The following is a 17,175-nucleotide window of genomic DNA, read 5'->3' on the forward strand; positions in this document are numbered from 1 at the left end:
GGATGGGGCAGCCACCACTGCTCTGGGCAACCTGGGCCAGGGCCTCCCTACTCTCACAGCAAAACATTTCTGCCTATGATCTCATCACAATCTCTCCTCTTTCAGTTTAAAACCATACCCCCTCATCCTGTCCCTGCACTCCCTGATCAAGAGCCCCTCTCCAGCTTTCTTGGAGCCCCTTTAAGTACTGGAAGGCTCCCCTACAGTCTCCCTGGAGTTTTCTCTTGTCCAGACTGAACAAGATTTAAAAGTAATGCAAGATTTGAAGTGGAACCATAGAGCCTGTTGAAGCTAGTGTCTAGACACTGTTGACCTTGTTCTTATATTACGTGAAAGATGCCTGGGGATGTGTGGCATCTCTCTGGAGATGTGTGCTGTGAAAAGAAGTGAAATGACCATAAGACTTTTCTCTACGGCTTCTCTTCCGTGGCTTTCAAAACTCTTTTCCTGTGGAAGGATGACATTTTACTTAACACAGATTTAAGAGGACAACTGTTCATTATGTCCTCCAAAAGAAAAATTTGAAATCACCTATCAGCTAAAAGCAGGGGGGAAGTGCAGATGTGGGGAAAAGCCTCCACTCAATACATATCTGAGGTTGCTTTTTTTTTCATTCTGCTTTTAAAATACATTGATAGGATCATTAGTGTCTGAAAGGGTCCCATCAGTGACACTTCCACTACTTAGATACAACAGTTAGAAGAATTGTCCAGGTTTTCTTTTCTGTGAGCAACGGCCAATATTTATTCCAGGACTGGAATCACTGCAAAGTCCCCATGAAAGCCCTCCCAGTGCAGTCAACTGAATTGGCTGATTAGAGCAGAGATTCCAAATAACCCAGCTGGCTCCCCTTTGGCACAGATGGGCAACGCTGGCCTGGCCGGCACTGGGACTCAGCTGTGGGCACTGGAATAAACATCTTAGATCAGCACTGTTTCAAACTGCTCCAGCTATTCTGAAGCGGTCAGTGGCTTACGCTCTGGAAAGATTTTACTGCCCACTATGAATATTTCAAGTTACTACAATAATCAGCTTTAAATAATTGCTGTTAACATTTCTAGCTTTTATCAGCAATCGCTAGTTTATGAAATTTCCATTCTAGGGTACCGAAACATATAACTCTTCTGGAAATCTATTACAAGGATTCGTGACTTTAGCTATTTATGGTCTTTTGAACATGCAGATCCCATAAAAATATTGATGCTAAGGAATTCTGCATTAATTTCAAACGCCTTCCTGCAAAATTTAATACCCAATAATTGTGTTTTAAAGGAGAACTTCAATCCATATGCCTCTATGACTTTTTTAAATTGTATTTGTCTTTTAAGCTTATGTAATCTTATCAAACATCTGGGGGAAAATAAACAAGTAAACCAAGTAATGATCATAAAATTCACATTACCATTCTTGCAATTTTCCAGCCCCGCATTCTGAAAAACTGTGTGATTCAGCTAAAAGAATGAATATGTACATACCTGCCTTATCATCCCTGGGTGCAGTTTTCAAGTTTTCTGCTGTACCATTACTGCAAGTAACTTAAAACTCTGAAAACAGCTGAGAATCTCACATTCAGGATGATTTTATGGCTGCAGCATTAGAAAAGAAAACACACAGTAAATGTCAAGAGTTGACAACAGACACTATATTCTCATTTATCTTACCAAGTCAGCCAAACCTCTTTTATGTGCCTGCAGTTCATAGCGAGCTCCTCAAAGTTGATCAAAAAGACACTTGAACCTCAACATAGATTTGATTGAAATCTATACTATAATAATTGCCATTTTAAACTGAGAGAAACACAAAGTGATGACATTAGACAAAGAGGGGAAGTAGAAGCAAACATCTTTTTCTTTCATCACACTATCCCTGTGGAAAGATCCCTCTCTTTAGTCTCAGTTTCACTTAATCCATTGGCCAAGTGGGTTGCCATAAATGCTGCCCAGCCTTCTCTTATCCCGGAGTTCCTTTAATCACTTGGAGACCTGGCTGGGCTCGTTCCTCCTGGCAATCCCTATCTGAACACCAGGCTTCCAACTCTGCTTTTTAGCTCTCCCCTCTCCTCCCTGCCTGGACCGTGAGAGTTTCCTTCCCTTCCCATAGCTGAGCAGCTCTCCAGGTAGAGACCTGGTCGCTCTCCTGCAGATGGTATAGCCTAGCCCAGTTGCTCCTCTTGCTTAGAAGAATATAACATGCAAACAATAAATGAAAATGTGGCTTAATTGTATTATACTTCCATTGGTAAGAGAAATATAAATTTGTTTTAGAACAGTATTTTTCCTTCTACTCTCTCACATGTAATGACATACAGAAAATGCTAGAAAAAGTATTCTTTTCAGAAATTGTTCCTGCACAAATTATATTTCCAGTTAACGTTTCCAGTTATAACTTCGATCCACTGGGAGTCTTCTTGCTTTATAAACCTATGGATACATAAAAATGTGATCTGAAATACAACTCAGTCCTGTCAACAATTAGGCAAGGAATTAGTAGCTGAAGCAAGGTGGCATCTAATGGTTCTTCTCACTGACGTCAGGGCACAGGGCACTGGTGATCACTGACACCACATCAATTTTTCCTAAGTCTGGACTGCACTGATCAAAGCAGTTTCACTTTGCTATTACAGCGTTTGCCAGGGGATCAAGTAATATAGAACTTACACGTGGATTTGTTCTGTGTCAGCCTTGCCCTGTTTACATGGGAGTAACTCTGAAACAAACATTTGGTAATGTAGCGTGGTGCTTTGTTTCCATCTTCAGTTTTGCCAACGTTTGTGATGCCCATTTGTGTCTGAATGACACCTCCGCTTACTCTCTATAGGTGCTGGAAAGTCTGTGCTTGATCTGAAAGTAAAAGGGGGGAGAAGAGGATAGAACTGTGTTCCTGGGGTGCAAATGTTTGTGAATGTCTGTGAGTGTGGATGCTGGAATCTCTAATTCTCTAAAGCATATTCTCCTTTCTCTTCTAGGCTGGCACACAGGGGTTTCATCTGTTTGAGTGCAGAACAGAACAAAATCCAAAAAGCCTGTTTTTAAGATAAGCTAAACATCTTCCGTTATCAATGAATAAAATTTACAGTATGAATTCTTCATAGTTTTGAAAATGAGCACTTCAGCGAGTGTTTAATTCTGCTTAACAGATCCAGCTTTGCGGTTAGAGTAGTGCCAGTGTGTCCTGTCCTTCTGCTCGTTTATCACTGATAGACTGAAGACAATCCTAAGATGTCTTTACAAATGCTATATGTTCAGAAGATGTAAAGCCTGGCGTAGGATGCAAAAAGCACTTAGGCAGTCAATTATCCTTGTTAGGGCTCTGCAGCTGCTTGGCAAGGGTGTTGTGTCTTGTCCATTATGGCTAGAGCCAGTCTGACTGAGTGATGGAGTGATTTAAGATAAACAGCTGAGAGGAGAAAATTGAAAGGAGTTGGAATAGCGCAGTCCACCATTCTTCATCCCCAATATGTTTCACTTTTAATTCTGTGTGTACAAGTCTCCTTACTACATGTTCCTGAACTCCCGCTTGTACAGGAATGATGTTTCAGTGCTCCTTGGGTCCATCTGTTTTTGTTTTGTGGTTTCTTTACATTTTAGTAAAACCTCTTCCCTTTCATTATAGGAGACTGTCATAAAAATAATATTTTCAATATGCTGTTTTTATTTATCTACATTCTGTCATGATATACTTTGATGTAAGTTTTTAATTTTGCTTCAGCTTTCAGCTGTTGCAGCGGTTACTGCTCAAGGTCAGGGATGAGGTTAGCCACAGTAGCACAAAACAATTTCCTGTTCTCACAGCCCAGGTAGCATTTGGATGTGGATTAAATTTTACCACATTTTCCAGTAGCCAGACACAATTATTTCTAATGAGCTTTAAATTGCTTCTAGAACATGTATTTCAAAACTTAGTGTGGTAATCCATTCAGTGCCAGCAACTTTGTAGGATAACAGTTCTTCTTCACAATTTTCGTTAAACTGACTCCTGCTCTATAACAGGTATTTGTGAGCAGCAGCTCAGCTGAACAGTGGTTGCAGTTGCCGATGGTCTACTCTCCTCTCTTGCCATAGTGGCTTCAGGATATATTGCTCTTCATTACTGACTCAGATTTCATAATTGGTTCCTTTTGGCAAATCGATCTTGGCACTAGGCATGCTCATTGGGCTGATTTGAGAGGTTTTATGCATGTTTTGTTGTTGTGGAAGCTTTAAAAAAATCAGTTTTTGAAGCTTACTCTCATCTTTATGATTAATGTTTTCCTCTTTGTTTTCTATATATGGCCACTTCTTTATACTGCCCCAGCATTCCGACTGCCTGGAAAGCATACGTTCAAAACCATCTTTATGGGGCAGTGGTGAATAATAAAAGCAGGAAAGGGGGAAAAGGCAAAAAACACTTTTTCTCTATAAATGTGATAAATTTTCACAACCTTTGTTTAATCTCACCCAAGTCTTTTTTTATCTCCATCTAATTCACACACGTTAAAACATGATTTAGTTGTATTATTATACTTAGCGCTTATTGGACTGAAATCTAGAACAAGCCCTGCTTAAATGAAACTCAGCCATAAGGAAATCATTTTTGTATTATGGCTTCTACTGTAAAAGCAATTAAGGAGGAGAAGTGAAAGGGAAGCTGCCTGTCCTGACATGCTCCCGCATCCAGGAGGGAGGGAGGAAGGGCATGAGCTGTGCAGAGAGCGCTGGTGCAGATTGCTTGTTGGATTCCGAGGCACGGGGACGTTCTCTTTGGTCAGAGCCCCCCAGTTTGGGTTTTTAGCTGGCTTTGTGTTCCCCTCCCCACGCACACACACACATACTTCTTACAGCTCCTTTACTGATGTCCTAGGGAGTCATTCAGTAATTAAATGCTTAAATTGTCAGCTGAATTCATGCCCTTATTTCCTCTCTAGCAATTTCACCCCATGTCTTTAAAAATCCTTCTCTTATTCTCATGGGAATTTTACATTACCCCTGAGGCTCAGAGAGGTTACAATTTTTCTAAGTGGCATTGCTGTCAAATGCAGGGCAAAAAGTTGTATTAAAGGAAACTATTGAGAATTTTGCAAGTCAGTATATTTTAAGATTGTGTAATACAATTTCTCCCACACAAAGAGGAAATTGGCGCAAGTTGGATTCTTAACTGAGCAGTAACACTGAAGCTTCACTGATCAGTCTCTACAGAGTTTTCATTTCCACAGGAGCTATCAATTTCAAACACAATTTTTGAATTCCCCGTGTCAAAGGTCACTTTTGTGTCGATTTAATTTCTTTAAACTGTTCTTTTAACAATAGGAGTTTATAAAATTGTATTTCGGTCCTCCAGTACAGGGATTATAAATGTAAGCGTATCCTCAGTAGCTGAGGAGTTGTTCTTGACCTGATTCCAAGAACCTCAGTAAATTAGTTTATGTTCAGTAGCATCCATGGTGTGTAAAAATATTCCCCTGAAACTCCTGCTAAATGTTACAAGTAGATCATTCTTTTTTTATCTAGTCAGGCGTAGCACCGTACTTCATGTTTTTCAATAACTAATGCCCAAACACTCGTCTTTGTTCTAGCGCTGCATCTCCTGAACCACAGGCTGATGGCTTGGGGCGTTGGTACCAGGCACCGTGGGGTCTTTCACCTCTGCTGCTAATTTGAAATCAGCTGTTGCCACTCTTAGGCCCTTTTAAAATGAGCCCATGAACACAGAACCGTTCCCTATGGACTCTGTCCACTTGCAAAAAACAGCTTTTAATCTTGCACTAGACCCAGATTCTTCTCAGTGTTTTCATTAGAAGGTACAGGCGTCACATTCCTCTTCTGCTGTGCCTGCCCAGGGTGAGGCAGCATCCAGGAGCAGGGCTTGTCCCTGCCTCCGACAAATGCTTTATGCTGTTCAATGGATTTCCATTATTAATTGTAGGATGATTTTTCTGTGAACTAATAAAAGCAATAGGTTGGCACTCATGGATACCTCCTAGAATTCATCTTCCCGGGCTAAGGAACTCCTAGGATTTTTTCAACTTCTTTCCTCATCATTCTGATTTTCCATCGTCTTCTAATTAATTTCCATATTAACTGCATAATTGCCTTGTTGACAACTGGTAAGCTCTTTCCATCTGTTGTTGCGTATTACACCCAGTACTTGGAGGACGTAGGATTGCACAATGTAGTGCTTGGAGAGCTCAGCTATAAACTCAAGGCTCTTACTTTCTGGGATCCATAACTTTGCTTATCTCGAATATATATTTGTATGATTAGAGTGGAGATTTTCAGTAGAGAATTTCATAGTGGAGAAGAGCAGATAAGGTTAGCTTACAGCACATTACCTTTTCATCTTGTTTTTGCTCTAAGAATTGCACACTGTTTATTTAGTGGCACCTTCCCACTTCAACTCACAGGAAGCATTTTGTATTTCATTTTACTTGTTTCACATAATCTGAATTTCACTCATCTTCTCAGTAACTAGACTAGATCTTGTCAAAAAGATTAATGCTAATTAAGGTGACCTGGCTGGGATATCTTAAATAGCACACTGTAGGAAGCTAAATGGAGATTATCTTTAATTTTATGTCATTTTATGTAATTTCTCAGTAATGTAAAGTATTAGAATAAATTAATCCAGGAAGTCTAGAAGATATTCTCCTTTTTTCTACTGTATTTTGCTTTTCTAAGAGGATCTTTTGGATACTGGATACTTTTGGATACTTTTTAGCATAACAGATTTGACACCATTTGGAATTAATTTCTGTGCAGGAGCACTCACTGGAATTGTGCTTTCTTCCCAAGTTACGCTGTGCCCATGACTACAGTGTTTGGAGTAGTAGAGATTATTTACAATATCAAAGCCATTCTGTATTTCCATTCATCAAAAAAAGATTTTTAATAAAGGGGGCTTGATTTTGATTGTAAGTGGCCATCTTTAATAGCTAAATAGTTGATTTTTCTCCCTGCCGTAAATCTAGTGGTGCCATTCCCACTTCTTAGAGACCCCAGTGACTTTTTCTAAGCATTCGGTGATTGTGGTCCTAGTCTTTTTTTTGTTTGTTTGTTTTGTACTGTAAATCTACTTTTCCTTTACAACCAATGGATTAGTTGCCTTGTACTTGTTATAATAAAAGTAGTGAAGGACATGAATGTTTTAAAGAGAAAGTTCTGCCTTCCCTTCTTTGCATCAAATGATGCCGAAGGGGTGATATTGTGATGTGTTGGGTGTTTAGAAGCAACGTTTCCCCTTCAGTTTTCTAATTATGTGATGTAAATCCCTCCTTGTAAGTAATCAGTAAAATGAAGAGAAAGAATTAAAATCGGGCAGCTATATGATTTGCAGGTGGAAATCGCATGAGTAGAAAGCTGTGTAGAGACAGACTGAGTTGAATATTGGGTTTCAATATGTATTAAGCAGTCCTAAACAATCTGCGAGAGCTGTGTCATCTCAGGCAGGTTTTTAGGGGCAGTTTTAAAACACCTGTTAAAAGAGGAAAGCTGAGTTGTCATAACTGCCTCTCTCAGCTGGCAGTAGCTGGCGTTGTGGATAAGTAATGTCCAGTCCGCTCATTGTTCCATGATCCAAGTTGTCACCGTAGCCCTGATAACTGGGATGGATGCTAAGAGTAAACCAGCAAAGCCAAGTTCTTGTAGACTATTGTGCTTTTATTTGTCAGAATTCTTTTGTGAGATTTTATATTACTTTTCTCTAGTTAAAATTACCCAGACTGATGAGTAAAACAGTGGAGCCACAAAGTTAGTGAAGGATTTAGGGGCGAAGCCATATGAGGGGCAGCTAAAGTCACTTGGTTTGTTCAGCTTGGAGAAGAGGAGACTGAGGGGAGACTTCATCACACTCTACAGCTTCCTCACAAGGGGAGGAAGAGGAGCAGGTGCTGAGCTCTTCTCTCTGGTGACCAATAACAGGACCCGAGGGAATGGCAGGAAGATGCCAGGGGAGGTTTAGGTTGGACACTGGGAAAAGGTTCTTCCCCTAAAGAGTGATGGAGCTCTGGAGCAGCTTCCAGGGAAGCAGTCACAGTGCCGAGCCCGACAATATTCCAGAAGCATTTGACATTCTCAGCCCCACGGTGTGAATGCCGGGGTTGTTCTGTGCAGGGACAGGAGTTGGACTTGTCGATCCCTGTGGGTCCCTTCCAACTCAGGACATTCTATGATTCTACAAAAGTGATGACTTGGGTTTTGTGCAGGCCAGGCATGTCAAGGTCAACATCAGATGTGGTCAACCTAGTAAGGCTCCTTTGTGGTAGGACTGACATACTTCACCTCTACTGTGTTCATCCTACTGGTTTAGCTCATTTTCATTAATTACTTCAGGTTAAAAAAAAAAAAAATCACAAAGACAAACTAACTCTGGGGTGCTGTGAAGATGAGCATTGAATTATTAAAAGATACCTAGAAAACTTGCTAACAAGGCTTTGTGAATAATTAGAGATGGCACTGAGATCGACTGCACTGCTGCACAGTGGATCCAAAAGTCGCTATTGACTGTTAACAGCAACAGCAAATATTTACAGTTAGCTGTTATTTTTACATTCTAAACATGGATTTAAATTAAAAAGTCATTCCCATCTGTGACTGGTAAAATAGAGGCTTTTGTAAATGGACATTTGTTTTCTGAGAGATATATTTGGTGTGTGTATACATCAGCAGCCCTCCCAAGAGACCGCCACGATAATGCATCAAAGCCAGGCTGTGCTGCAGCATGAGAAACTGTAAAACCGTGTGTTGCAATTCTGTTCGGATTAAGGAATTCATGCTGATAGATCCAATCATTGCTGTACAGTGATTGAGGTTCCATAGCTTATATTTTATATTTTGCATACTAATTCCTTGGTGTCTTTTGAGCTGTAGTCACGATTACTTAAAGGATCTTTCACATCAAATGCAGAAACACTTTTTCTTCCAAATAGTAATGAAAATAAAGATTAAAAAATAAGTTAAGATAGTGCCATCAAATATTTTAGTTTTGCAGATGCTTATATAAGTTTCTTTCTTTCTTTTTATGAAAACAGGTAATCAGATCCTCTCTCTTGGGACTTTGTCAAAAGATCAGGTTTATCCGTTGAAACTCAAGGGCATTTCCATCTGTTACTCTGCACTCAAATCTGCCTTATGTGGAAATTATGTCAGCTTTGGCGTCTTCAAGTTGTACGGGGACAACCACTTTGACAATGTACTTCAGGCCTTTGTCAAAATGCTGCTTTCAGTATCCCACAGTGACTTGCTAGTAAGCAATTACTCATCTTGGGAGTCTTTATGTGAAATATGAAATACCACCACCACAGGCTTTGTATTGTTATAATGAGACGGAGGGATCTAGAACAGCTCAAATGTAGTTTTCAGTTCAATTACTTCAATTTTTTAATATAGTAAAATCTAAAATACAGGTATGATGGACCTGCCATATGAAAAGGGGAGCCTTTCCAGAATTTTCACTAGGCTTGTCATGAAAGAGAGAGATGAAAAACGTTCCTTTCTCTGTTTGCATACCGATTTAAGTTGCCTGCATGGCCCGTAAAATATCTTCTCATATTCAGCCTGCTCTGCAATTAGTTTCAATCTGTAAATTGTCACTGTGTATTCCCCATAAAATTTAAAACTTTAATTTTAAAGTACACTGTGTTCCCACTTCTCTGTGGGATGACGACAGATCTTGTGCAATACCAGCCTAAATTTGATCTGTGACATTTTCTTTACAACACTTTAGTTCAGAACTGGTTTTGGTTTGTTTTTTGGGTTTTTTTTGCAGGAAGAGGCAAATTTGGGGTAGTTTAAGATGGTTAATACCCAGATTTATGCCTGCCATGTAAATAAAGGCCTTGGTACTGAGAAGTTGCTCTCAATTACAATTGGTGTTTTGGTTGTAGAGTGAAGGGTGCGTATTTGGCACATTCCAAGCCAACTGACAGTAAATGCCCTCGATAAGGGTCCTTAAGAGTAAGATGGGCCACTGGGTTCAAGCAAGTGCCTTTGCCTGCACCAAGTCCATTACGGGGCCTCATTTAAGCATAAAAGAAGTCCATCTCTGAGATGCTTTGGGGAAATCTCTGATAAATCTTAGTAAGGTTTCCTGCAGAAGGTAAGATCTGGGCACTAATCCTGTCAAACTGACACCCTGGGCAGGACGCTGAACTGCTTTTATCACATTGATATCTGTGAGGAGCATCCAAGCGCGATAGCGTTATTGCATTATTGTGAGCTTATTTTAAACTCTTAGTGAGTCCATATCCTGTGGTAAATTTGAAAAGTTGAAATCTACCAAAGACAAGAAAATGTTTTGTTACTATAAATATTTTGATTTAATGGCTAAATTTGAATTTATCACATCATAAAAGCTATAGAATAATTCTCGTATCATTTGTTCATGCTAGTCAATGGTAATATACGGATTTCCTATGGATGTGTACTCTGTTTTTCAGCAATATCGAAAACTAAGCCAGTCTTACTACCCACTGTTGGAGTGTCTGACCAGAGATCATATGAGTTTCATTACCAGTTTAGAACCTCATGTCCTCATCTATATTCTCACCTCAGTATCTGAAGGACTTACTGCATTAGGTAAGGATTACTTACACTTGGCTAAAGAAAGAGTTCAAGTATGTAGAGATCTGGGATTTTCAAAGCACCACATTCCTGTATTTAAAAATGAATAGCAAGTAACAGTGGAAGACGCTGGCTTTTGAACATTTTAAGAATGTCACTATTTCAGTTAATAGGGCTAAATTCTTCTAAGCATCTAACTTGTAAGTTTTTTCAAATAGTATTTTTAAATTGTCTTTTCTTATAAGCCACAAGGGTTAAAATTATCGAAGTGCCTTCACTAGGATTGTATTGAAAATTCATGCATTTGCTATTCGGAAGTAAAATGTATTAAAATGTGTACAGGGATCTGTTGGGGTTAGCGTTTATTTGATCAACATAGATGTTGTATAAACACTGCTTGTTCTGCACAGCTGTGATACCATTTGAGAAATGTAGAAGTATATTTATCAGCGGAAAAAAGAAACTACCTATCCAGTACTTCCTGAACATACTTTAAAGGAGGATCGGTGTAACAGCAGCATACTTGGAGTACTGGTAAAAATACAGCAGTCTGATTGCAGTTCATTTCAATCTCTTGCATGGTTTAATTTCTTCTTTTTAGCCAGATGACTGTCCAGATATTTAGGGTTGGGGCAAGGGATTGGGAAGCTCGGAGTCTAAAGTCATTTGGAATATGGAGAAGGAGACTGGACGTCTGAGGGATCAAAAAATAAATCATGCAATGACATTCTGATCGCCTAGGAATGCCATGCATTTATATTGGTTTTGACTGAGAAGCTGTTCAAACCTTACAGTCGTATTTATTGATTAGGGCCGTTATTAAGCAAAAAAAACCCAGAACATATAACAATAGTGTGTGTAGATGTTACTCTATAATAGCTGCTGTTTCTTACTGCTGCCACGTGTCAGCCAAGCCCCACAGGAAAGTAGGAATGCACTGAGACTCTCAAAGCATTTGCTGTGTTAAACACATTCAGCAGTTTTTGCTGAAAGAGGGAAGCTACTCTTCAAGAGAAAATAGATAGTGAATAACTAAGCAACAGTAGTAAAGTAGTATTCAGGTCACTGAAATCCCTCTTCTCCCAGATGTTTTGAGTGCATTGTCACCTGTAATGATGGTACAGTGCATCCTGCCCATGGGCTGGGTCTGTAGGCAGGGAGCCTGCCAGCTGGTCATTTGCAAACGGAGATCTCGTACAGACCGTTGACAACTCCTGGGTGAGCAAGCCCTGTTCCTGAGCTCTGTTCTATTTCCACATTGCAGCTCTTCCACTTGAGATACTGCTTGTATCATAGAATCATAGAATAGTTTGGGTTGGAACGGACCTTAAAGGTCTGTTCCACCCCCTGCCATGGGCAGGGACACGTCCCACTGGATCAGGCTGCTCAAGGCCCCATCCAACCTGGCCTTGAACACTTCCAGGGCTGGGGCAGCCACAGCTTCCCTGGGCAACCTGGGCCAGGGCCTCGCCACTCTCATCACGAAGAAATTTTTCCTTATATCTAGTCTAAATCTGCCCCTCTCCAGTTTATAGCCATTGCCCCCAGTCCTATGACTCCAAGCCTTTGTAAACAGTCGCTTCCCAGCTTTCTTGTAGCCCCTTCATGGCTACAAGAAAAAAAGTCATCTTGATAATTCAGTAGCACACCAAGGTTACTTTAACCATCTCTTTGAAACCCAATTTGAATTCATGTAGAAGAAAGGGAAGAAAATGTAAAAGCTGTATAAGCTTCAGCTTTCACGTGTCACATTTATTTCTCCCTCTCAGGGAGTGTTGCTCTCTCATTCGGGGTGGGAAGGAGGATTAAGAAAAGTGTGTAAGTTAACTATCTGGGAGTATCATAGTATCAAGTTTAGTTTCATAAAGAATTATTAATTTTTAGGAACGTGGATGTTTTCTTAGAAAACTTTTATTTGGTGGAATTGCTGATATTCTGCTGAGAAAAGCATCAACATAAATTTTAATAGCTCCCTTTTTTCACATTTCACAAATCACAGATTTGCTTGGCCAATGCTCTCCTTCAGTCATCTTAAAGTCCTTAAAGTGTCTAAAAATAAATACAAGCATACGAGACTAAAACAGTGTGTAGGAATATTTAACTTTACCTGACTGCCCTGAAGACTTAATGCATCCATCAAAAGCTGTTATGCCATTTTGATGTTCATTGTGTTCTTCATTTACTCCCATTCCTCCAAACTCAAATCAGTTTTCAGTCTTTGAGACTTGCTAAATCTGTCTGTCTGTCAGTGGGACCTGACCATGTCCACAAAGCCCAAAGAGAATGTGGAATCTCCATTCCTGGAGATATTCGTAGATCCTGGACAAGCTCCTAAGGGACCTGTCTGATGTTGACCCCGTTTTGGGTAGGAGGTTGGATTTGTAGGATGGTCCAGTTTGGTTTCTGCCACCACCTCTGGGATCCCATGGAATCTGCATTTTCCGCTTGCATTCTCTAGCTTTCCAAAACAATTTTTTATCCTGTCCAAATGCCTGTGCAGACCCTGACCTCTCTTTTCAGAAAGCACCACTTTCCTTGATTAGTCAGCTGGGAAGTGCTTTTTCAACCTTTGATGTTCAAGTGAGAATGTGATTATTTTTCCCTAATATCATGGTTTAATACTGCATGTATCAAGAATTTACATTGCTGTCTGCATTTAAGTTCCTTATTTGTGTTCAATAAGGCTTATTTTTGTTGTGAACAGAATAATTTTCCATACTGTTATGATGGCATGACCCAATTAATTACTCTTTGGTTGGTTTATAGCTCTTAATTTATTTATTCATAATCATCTTCAGAGTTACCTGTCACTGCATGTTCTTAAGAGTGATTCTTCTAATATTTTTATCCTATTTAAAACTGTGGTGTTTGGGGCATTACCAATTGTCAGTGAAATACAAATGGATTTTTAATGTGTTAACTTGGTCACACACATCCCTCTGCCCTTGGAAAACACGTAAGTAGATCCAAGCATTGCCTTTTTCACTGAATTCTCTCAGTGCCACAAGAACAGCTCAGAATAGCAGGGCTCAGGGCTATAAGCCATCTGAGGGGGAATTGTGTTTTAAACTGATTAGAACATACGAGTCATTTTCAGAAATGTTTATAAAAATGTAATAGCTGTCTTTTTATTTTAAAAATTAAATACCAGGAGATCACTTCTCTGCCACAGAAAAAAAACATAGCTGACTTTTCTCTCTACTCCCTTTACGTATGTGAAACCTTTGAGACTCTCATAGTTGTCACCTGTAGGATAAACATTCCCCAAGTACTTATTTCTGAGGAGCGTTCATTCTGTTGCTGAGTAAATACCTTGCTTGATTCCACACTTTAAAAACACTGCAAAAGAATATGTATTCCTTCGGAAGTGCCTAGCTGTAAATCAGCTATAATGGAAGCCCTCATCCAAGCTTTTATTGTGAGGATAAACACTCCAATAGTTCTCTTCTAAAGTGTTTACCTGGCTTTTTCACAGCTGACTCAGTGGATTAGACCCTCTTAATGCAGTCTGCCTGGCGTGTTGTCACTAATCTCTGCAAAGCTTTTCTAATTCTCATATGATTAATAGTATAGTATGCTATTCATTGAGGAAAAAGTAAAACATTTTTTCTGTCTTGCTGCCTAATTTAGATGTTAAATTGCTAAATCCATTTACATTCCAGGTTTAGTCTCAAAGGCAAATAATGCTGACATTGAACTGTAGGCAATTGATGGACAAGGAAAATACCACTCAAATCCCTCTCCTTGCCTTTATGTGAAAAACAAACTAAAATCTTTTAATTTGGAGAGATTCAGCAATGTCTTTAAACTGTTGAAAACCTATTCCCCTTCAGCATGCTGTCATCGCATTGTGGAGACCGAAAGGCATCCTCGAGTCGGTTGGGGGTGTTTGTTGGCTTTTTTAAAATGGTATTAACCATTCCAACATACATGCCTGGCTTCCAGTTTCTTGAGATAATGTGTGATTGGAATTCCCTACATCAGGGTAAAACACACAGGTAATTAAAAAAAAGCGCATGTGAAGTTAGCCCCCAGAAGATGAAAGGAATGCCTACTGGTAAAGAAGAAACAGAAAGATCTGGCTGAACGTGGTGGTGACCAGTGCCAGGGTCACCACCCTTATTCCCTGCCCACCACCTGCCACACCAGCAGCTCAGCCCAGAGAGAGGTCAGTTTTGTTGGACAAAACTGCTGAACAGCTACTGGATCTGCAACAGGAGCTGGTTTTGTCTGTGACCACAGCCTGCTTGCTGCCTCATCCAAATGATTTGTTCACAGGGGATAGAGCCGAGTTCACCAGAAATGTGAAATGTGCCTTCGCTGCATTTTTCGTGATTATCTCAAGCTTTTATCTCAGGTTCTTTTATTATTCTCTCATTATATTGTCTTCTCCATGCATTCCTTCTGCCCGTAGCTCAGAACTGGTAGCTCCTTGTTGCTTGTCTGTTCCGTTTATTCAGTTGGCTGGCTTGTCTCACTAAGATTTAATGAGAACACCATTCTGCTCCAGCACGAGGTTCCACATGCCCAGAAGAGTCATTCAAGGGAGTTTGCTTGACACTCCCTGTCTGCTATATCCTTGCAATCAAAAGGAAAAATGAGCACAGGGAAGCATATTTGATATATAGTTATGGGCAAATTTAAGTAGCTCTTAACACTCATATCAGATTCTCATGAGCAAATGATAGCATAGACCTGTCTGCTGTCCAGCTAAAATCACTTACTGTCGAATATAAAATATCTACTTGTACAGTATCAGCATGTTTAGAACTACTGCTGTTTTGTGAAATGATGATAGTGATTTACTTTGTATTATTCAATTTAAAAAGGAATAGAGTTAAGCACTGGGTTAGAAATACAGTAGAGCCCTCCTGTGAAATATGTATTTTCAAATCTCTCACTTGTTGTTATTGATGGTGATTCAATTCCACCATGAATTGCATTTCTAGTTTATATGCAGGACTCTTTTGGTTGAGAACAAGATGAGTGCGAGACTCTGCAGGCTCTACTTTGGCAAGACTCACAACACTGAACTCGACTTTGTACAGACAATGTGTTTTAAGATCCAGTCCTGTTGGATTTAAGTCCTAGGGAGCCCACTGGTCCAGTGAAGACACTCCAGCTCATTTCTGCAAGCTGTGAAATCACTCTCGATGCCTGCTGCCAAGTCAGCTGGTTGCTTTGGAAGATGATGTCTTAGGAGACTTCTTCTATCTTCTTTACCTGTAATTGTTCCTTCAGTGTTTACTTTAAAGCACTAAATACAATTAGTTTTTAGATGCAAAGGGTTAATAGTGTCAGCTCAGAGCTTAAGGAGTTAAACAGACACAGATCAAAATACTTCAGCGTCTAGAGGGATGTGTTTAAATGAACACTGCAAGGCTGGCAGGCCTCCAAATTAGCACAGTTTAAAGAATTCAAGGTACATTTAATTGGATCCTTCTAATCCCTTTTCCCTCGGAATGAGCATTTTAACAGTTTAATTCCTTTTGCAACCCCCACACATCCCTTACTCCAGTGGCCCATCTAAAATAAATACTGTGAACTATAAAAGGCCTAGACAAGTTCTAGCTGAAGCCAGTGGCAACAGGATGGAATCCTAAATGCTCCATCCTTTCTGTTGGATCTGCTGTTTGACGTTGCAGAGAATGTCAGCTAGAGCAAAACCCTGCACCCAGGAGATTAAATCAAGGAGCTTTGGTTGGTGTTGGTATCGCTGGGAGCCGGCGTTCGTTCAAAGATGTGGCTTCAGCCAGGACTACAGAACCAGAGGTGGGAGGCAGCGCAGCTGTGAATGTTGAAGTCACAGCCACTGGTCATGGGGCCAAGGGCTATTTTGGGTGTCAAGTCAGCCAGAGAGGGCAGCTGGGCTCAGGGGAAGGGAGCTCCATCGGCTTCAGGAGAAGGACGAGACGAGCGGGCAGGAGAACCAAGGAGGAATGTGTTGCCATCGTTGTGCTGATGCACAGAAATGAGCAGAATCCTCTTTCGCAGCGGCGGCACAGCAGGCAACAACCAGCAACAAAACAACTTGCGTAAATCAGACAGACATATTTACTCTGCAAATAGGTTTAAGCTTTTAATCTCCCTTATTTATAGAAACAGTAAGTAACAATATGAGGTGGCTTTTGCTTCTGCTTTCGAACAATATCCTCCTTGGCTGTCATGGCTTTCCGTTTTGGGGATGTTTGTGGAGTATTTGTTAGTGACTGTTGTGTATGTATTTAATGTATTTCAACTAGTAATTCAAGTTAAGTTATTAAGCAAAACTACTAAGTAGCTGTTCTGTGATCATCCTTTTACCATCTTCGGTGGCCCTGTTCATTGTTTGCCACCTAACATTAAGTGTAAGCTGTTTGGGGCAGAGAAACATTATGAAATACTACTTTAGAAAGACCTGAATAACAGTTGTTCGTGATTTAACCATGCCTTTTCCATGAGCAGATCAAAACAGAGTTTCAGTTTAGTTTCAAGGAGTCTGAATGTGAAACTGAATGCCAGTAAAATTTCCACCCTCATCCTGCGCTTCCCAGTACACAGAGAGGCAGCAGCATTTGGGCAGGAGTGAATGAAGTTCATGCAGTTCATGGGGTTTTTTTAGTGCATGGAACCATCCAGTTACTAAAAAGCAAAGGTTTAATAT

At 40.1% G+C, this 17,175-nt stretch overlaps 1 protein-coding gene across 1 annotated transcript in view; it reads left to right on the forward strand.

The window, feature by feature from the left end:
* RANBP17 (RAN binding protein 17) overlaps positions 1-17,175 on the forward strand; it is a 158,598-nt gene that overhangs the window by 114,566 nt on the left and 26,857 nt on the right. Inside the window, exons 23-24 of the mRNA XM_069869431.1 lie at positions 9,002-9,216; positions 10,409-10,547. Of these exons, the coding sequence (XP_069725532.1) occupies positions 9,002-9,216; positions 10,409-10,547 (354 nt within the window). The remainder of the gene's footprint in view (positions 1-9,001; positions 9,217-10,408; positions 10,548-17,175) is intronic.

Source organism: Phaenicophaeus curvirostris, chromosome 15, assembly GCF_032191515.1.
Source record: "Phaenicophaeus curvirostris isolate KB17595 chromosome 15, BPBGC_Pcur_1.0, whole genome shotgun sequence".
Taxonomy (NCBI): Eukaryota; Metazoa; Chordata; class Aves; order Cuculiformes; family Cuculidae; genus Phaenicophaeus; species Phaenicophaeus curvirostris.